At 34.4% G+C, this 6,517-nt stretch overlaps 1 protein-coding gene across 1 annotated transcript in view; it reads left to right on the top strand.

The window, feature by feature from the left end:
- Positions 1-6,303, top strand: part of Malrd1 (MAM and LDL receptor class A domain containing 1) — a 503,883-nt gene extending 497,580 nt beyond the window's left edge. Inside the window, exon 33 of the mRNA XM_015483277.2 lies at positions 4,937-6,303. Within this exon, the coding sequence (XP_015338763.2) occupies positions 4,937-5,146 (210 nt within the window). The 3' untranslated portion in view covers positions 5,147-6,303. The remainder of the gene's footprint in view (positions 1-4,936) is intronic.
- The last annotated feature ends 214 nt before the right edge of the window (positions 6,304-6,517 follow it).

The raw sequence follows: 6,517 nt of genomic DNA, 5'->3' as shown, positions 1-6,517 counted from the left end.
ATATATATATATATATATATATATTTAATGAATTGTTTAATCTCCCTTTCTCAAATTCCAGAACTGTAGAAAGCAATTAACTTAGTCACGTATATGAAATGAGGTCCATATAACAAAGTATGTGAATGGGCTAAATTTCATTAATATGGAAAGCATTATTTTTATTATTTCCACACTTTTTCCTTTTATTTAAAAAGCATGATCTCTTACTTTAAAAGAAATGTCCCTTTTCTGTTACTTTTGATGTTTTCTTTCTTCTTGTATAAAATTTGAGTATTTTGAAATTAAACCATGTGAAACTATGAACTTTTAAGAATCAAGCAGTTGTTCAGTTCATGGTTTTGCCCTGTCAGTGGTGATTAAAGAGCATAGCCCTAGCAGAAGAGCTGAGAACAGCTGGGGGCCAAGTAAAGTCATACTTTCCTCTCACCGATGCATTTCATACATTAGTTTTAATGAGCTTAATACTTAATGAAATGGATGAAGTATTTCTTATATCCTGAGGTGTCCACTCAAAGGATCCAAGTTAGTGCCAGTGACCCACCTTCAATGTCAAAGCCTCCTGGAGTTTCTGAATAGCTGCAGGAGAGGAACTTCTAATCAATACCTTTCAAACCTTCACCTAGGCCACCTAAATATATGGATATTGCTGCAGTAGCTGGTCTCTGATATCCCTCCTACTCTGGAATTTAACCATTAATGGTCTTATTTTCTATTATCTCTTCATATCTGACAAATGCTTTCCTTCAAAGAATATCTCTGAATTAATGCTGAAGAATTTCTTTGTCAAAAAAAATCTTAATTTAATTGGAAAATATTATAGTATTTGTAATAGGTGACCTCACTATTTTCTCCTGCTTGACTTAATATGTTCTCTTTCAATTTTTCCTGAACCACATTATAAGCAGTAATTTCATTTATCATATTTGAATACATACATCTTTATTACAGTGTAAAGTTTATTATCATTTAGTATCTTGTATATTCCTTGATTCTCTATTATTTCTAAAATAAGCATAAAAATTGTTACTTGACAATACATAATGTTAACCATTGATATATTATTGTGCCTATGTTCAACCAAAATTTAAAATATCCATTAAATTCATCCAGCAACTGATTTTTTTAGAAAACTATTTCAAATAAAAAACTATTACAGTGACATGAATTGGCTTTACAGTAAAATTTATTTACTCAAATGTGAAATTAGAAACAAATCACATTAGAATCAATTATTTTTCAAGAATATTAGCCATTTTGCTCTTTCAAAGTAACAGATTTTTAAGTTATTAAAAATAAGTCTTTTGAGAGTTATCATGGGAAAAAAAAACACTCAGAATACAATGAATGTTATTTCCATTGCAAGACAGAAATATACATTATAACTTTAGCCTTTCATGCACTTCCCATTAGTCATAGTGAATAAACGGCATTATGTGGAGTTCTTTAACAATAGTCCGAGTTTTTCCATTGGCACTATCCCTAAAGAAACAGTTAGCACAGAATTATTCACTTTCATATATTGGTGAATTATAAATATATGTTACTATTAAAACAACTGATGAACTTGTCAGAATTTTTCATTGAACTAAGTAATGAGTTAGCACAGCTGACCAGAATTAATTTGGAATAATGGTGTGGTCAAACAATGGGATAGAAATGTGGACCATGTTAGAGGGTTTAATGCTCATGACTGGGATAGGGGTCATGATGGAATTCAGAGAAGTAGAGTGGAAACACAATGGAAGAAAATGGATTTGGAAAGAGCATGTAAGATAGATTGAAAACTAAAAGGACTAAATGCAGAGAGAAATATAAATTGTAAAAATACTGAAACTAAGCACATTAATACATAAAATGCATAGATACTATAATTTAGGGGGAAACAGGAAGCATTGGGGTTATATGTTCAAGTAAATTCTTTTTCTAAATTGAGGGGTTTTTTTCAGAAAAAGGCATTTAAAATGAAAATTATAAAGTCATTTCTTTTCAAATATTTTTGATATAACCAAGATTTATGCAGACAAAAAGCCCACTTTAGTTATATTCTATTCAGTATCCCTGTTATCTGTGAATTGAATTGAAAACTTCTTTTAATTTTTAAGAAATGGAAAACAAATGCATGAATTTGAAGACTGAGCTGTGTAATTGATGGGGAAGACCTGGAATAGTCTACAGACCCAAATTCCTTTCATGTTGAATCTTACCTAATTTCATTAAGTGAAGTATCAATATAAAAAGTGACTTCTGCTTGGCAAATATCTGCTCTCTCAAGATGTTCAATCTGATTACTATAGTGAAATCTCACATTTCAGCTTTCCTAACTTCAGGGAAGTTTTTCAATTTTTACTTATATCTTTGAAAATCTCTGTGTGTGTGTGTATGTGTGTGTGTGTGTGTGTGTGAATTCTTTATTCTGTGACAGTTTAATTTCAAAGGAAAGACTCTTAGCATGTCAATGCGTAGCAGAACTTAAAAGTCCAAGAATATTGCCCAGGGGAAATTTATAATTTCAAATGATTTCTTTGGATGTCTTAAGGAGAGAGGATCATATTGCTCCTTCCCCTTTTCCTCTGGTACAAGGAGCCACCTGTCACCTTGGATGAGATTCATGGATGGGGCTGGGAGACAGAGATCAACACCAGGGAAGGGGCTGCCAGCCTCTGCAACATGAGCATTTAGGGGGTGTGATGGGGGACTGTCATTTTGGGGAGCACATGATGTCAAGGGGAAATCTTGAATGTTAGCTCATTTCATTAACAGAAGTGTCAATATAAAAAGTGATTTTTGCTTGGCAAATAACTGCTTTTTCAAGATGTTCAATTTGATTATTTTAGTATTAAATTCTCATATTTCAGGTTTACAAACTTTAGGTGAGTTTTTCAATTTTTACTTAGTCTTTGAAAAATCTTGATTTATTTTTGTTTTGATTAACTTCCATTAACAATTGGATTTCTCAGACTTTTTATACTGGTAGGCATTGGCAACATGCTTAATTTATAGCTCTGGTATATTTGATGATTCTTGGTACTATTTCTAGAATGTCAATTTAATTTCATAATATATAATAGGATGAGTAGTATTATTTTGGATAAAATTTGTAAGATTAATTACCTACACACAAATTTTGACACTAAGAAAAAAGTGAAAAAGTATGATTTTTTTTTTCAGTAGGTGAGAAGGTTATTGGAAAAAACAGTATTGCAATAGAAGAAAATTGATATTGATATGTTTTCTTTTCTCTGGTTCTTTTTTTCCCATGTTAAAGAAAGGGTTTTGTAAATTATTGCTGAAGTACATTATAAGCCATATATAGGCAACATAATTCAATTTTACAGATACGTTGTATATAGTCTTAGCAACCAACTGAGAAATAACTAACTGGAATTTGAGTACAGGAGAATATAGAAAATACCTTGGACTAAGGTTCTTGCTGAGTGGTAGAGCCTTTGCCTAGCATGCATGAGGCATGAAGCTGTGCCTTCAATCCCTAGCACTGCAAAAAACAGATATAGATATAGATAGAAATAGAGATAGAGATAGAAATAGAGATAGAGAGATATGTAGATATATCAAGATACATATATATGTGTATATGATGTATGTCTCTATATATGTGTATATATACCCATGTCCATACATACATATATATTAAAAAGTTGCATACACGTTATATATATGTATATATAGTTACACACCCATACTCTTACTTTTTTCTTTATTGTTTACAGAACTTCTTGAAGGATGCTAAGAAGTAGCATTGATTTTTTTTTGTTGTTGTTGTTCATTTTATTCTGAATTGCTTTTATTGTTAAAAAATCACTAGCACTTAATATGGTTGTTGGTTTCAAAGCAAATTCCACTTATATTTCACTTTTTGTGTATGGGGTTTTTTTAATCCTTTCATTTTAATGCTGAATATTGATGTTAGTTACTCCAGGAAGATTTTTTCTACTTGTCAAATGTTAAATATTTTCTGCATATTACTTTGGTTTCTGAAATAAATTGTATGATCTCATATGTACTTATCTTGAGGGTCCTCTTTTTCTACAGTCTAACAGGCAAAATTCTTTAGCAATGACATTCCAGTTTTATATCTCTTCTAACTTTTTAGATGTTTACGATGGTCTTGGTTTTGATCATATCCAATTTGGTATATGGAAATTGGTATGACAAAATCCAAGATAATATAACATACATTGCTTACTATGTAACCCACAATTTCTACAGATAGAAAATACTGGACTCAATATGAAGCAAGAACAAAGAAGAGGCAGTTAGTATAGATAGAGGATCAGGTGGGATCGGAAGATGGAAGCTGATTTGGGTCTGGGGGGATGGAGGCTGCTTCTGTGGGACTAATTTCAGCTAATACCTCCAGAGCCCTTTTCCTTCCTCCTCCACCCATTGCCAGGGTTGCCTGCTTACAGGACACTGTACTTCCCAAAATGTTATTGAGCACCTCCCAGGTAGCCCTTTTCCTGCCTGTTTGAGCAGACACAGACAGGCACCCCTGGAAGGTTTTTGTTCCACCTTTTGGCTCATCTTTTGGTACCTGGTCACATAGGCAAGACAAAGGGAGAAGAAGAACATAAGAAAAGAGAAAAATCTGAAATGGATTAAAGGAACAGGACACTCCCACTTCTTTGGATACCTGAGCTGGGGCCCCTTCTCTGCAGAGAAGTCTATCTCTGTTCTGTCCTTTAAATAACACGTTTTCTACTCTTGCCTTGATGTTTCTCTGGTGTTCAATCCTCACATTTGGAGAAATGGAACTCAGCCCTGGTGGATCCCATCACCATTGGTATGAAGTGTATTCAGCTTTTCTTCTGACAGAGTTGTCATTCTTTCATTAATCAATCAGCTGGATGCCCCACTACCTTTAACAACCAGTCCTAAAGCGTTGTTGTTTTTCTTATTGTTATTACATTTTTAGGTGTATACCATTGAAGAATCAGGACTAAACATCCTTGTATGGTCAGCAATTGGAAATAAAAGAACTGGATGGATGTACGGACATGTACCTCTCTCTACTAACAGTCCCTTCAAAGTGGCATTTGAAGCTGATTTGGGTGGAAATGATAACATCTTCATTGCCCTCGATGACATCTCCTTCACCCCAGAGTGTGTGTCTGGAGGTAAGTGAGTCCTTCAGAAAATAGAATTATTTGTCAATTCAGAGGAATTTATTTCCAAGTCATCCTACTCATACAATGAAGAAGTAGATATAGGAAGAGTTGAAGACTTTGGTCCAGTGAACTGTACCATAAAATTTTCATGTCCTCTAGGCAACAAAATAACTCTGCACTAAAGTTTTGTGGAAACCCTGAAATGTGTTTCCATTTTTATAGCCTGATTGTCTACTTCAGGTTCCTAAGTTCACCATCACTGACCAACACAAAGGCCCCTCAGGTTCTTTATTATCTTCTAGACTATCTTCTCCATCCATATTGGCCTTTCCTCTGTCGTGGGCCATTTCCTTCTTGCTATTCCTATGACACGATCTAGAATACTCATTGTATTAAAAAAAATTCCTGTCATGAACCCCTTTTCTAAGAAATTAACCCACCGAAACCTGAATTTCTGCCACTTATGGCACATCCACTTAAGTGGGTAAGTTTGACCTCTTATAAAGACTTCAATCTTAAACTGTTAAGCAGTAGAGATATTGTCATTCTATTTATTCATTACTTATTTTTGAATTGTGTACTTATAGCCTTATTCAAAGTTTCTTTTCCTTTATGGTCGGACATCTGAGTTCTTGACCTTCCCAGGGTTTTCCTTAGGATTTCTTAAATCCTGGGCAATCTCGACTTCCACATTCCCCTCTTCAGGTCTAATCACCTTCCTCAGTGTTTTTCCTCAGCAAGCCATTCTCATGGGAACATTCTCAATCTGATCATCTTCAACCTACTTGAGAATGGAATTGAGGTGTTCATCATTAGAGCTATGAATGAGTAGAAGGAGATGTACATACAGCTTACATATTTCTCACTACTTCTGTCTTCCTTAAGAGCAAAAGGAACTTGCCTTTTAATCTCCTTTCTCTCCCTAGCTCTTCTTCATCCTGCTGATGTTCTTGTAGTCTTTGCATAGAAAACAGAGCCATTTTGTAATGAACTCTTCCTTTTATTTGCATCTCTAAATGTGAATTTTTTCCCTCACCATTCATCTCAGGAAACAACCTTTTACTACCCAACAGCAAATGTCTATTTTTTTTAAAATTTTTATTGTTGGTTGTTCAAAACATTAGATAGTTCTTAACATATCATATTTCACACTTTGATTCAAGTGGGTTATGAACTCCCATTTTTACCCCGTATACAGATTGCAGAATCACATCGGTTACACCTCCACTGATTTACATATTGCCATACTAGTGTCTGTTGTATTCTGCTGCCTTTCCTATCCTCTACTATCCCCCCTCCCCTCCCCTCCCCTCCCCTTTTCTCTCTCTCCCCCTCTGCCCCCCTCCCTCTCCCTCTCCGGAGATAGCCCACATTCTCCCTTGAAAGAG

This window comes from Marmota marmota, unplaced genomic scaffold (genome assembly GCF_001458135.2).
Source record: "Marmota marmota marmota unplaced genomic scaffold, marMar, whole genome shotgun sequence".
Classification (NCBI taxonomy): domain Eukaryota; kingdom Metazoa; phylum Chordata; class Mammalia; order Rodentia; family Sciuridae; genus Marmota; species Marmota marmota.
This window is presented reverse-complemented; position numbering and strand designations above follow the sequence as displayed.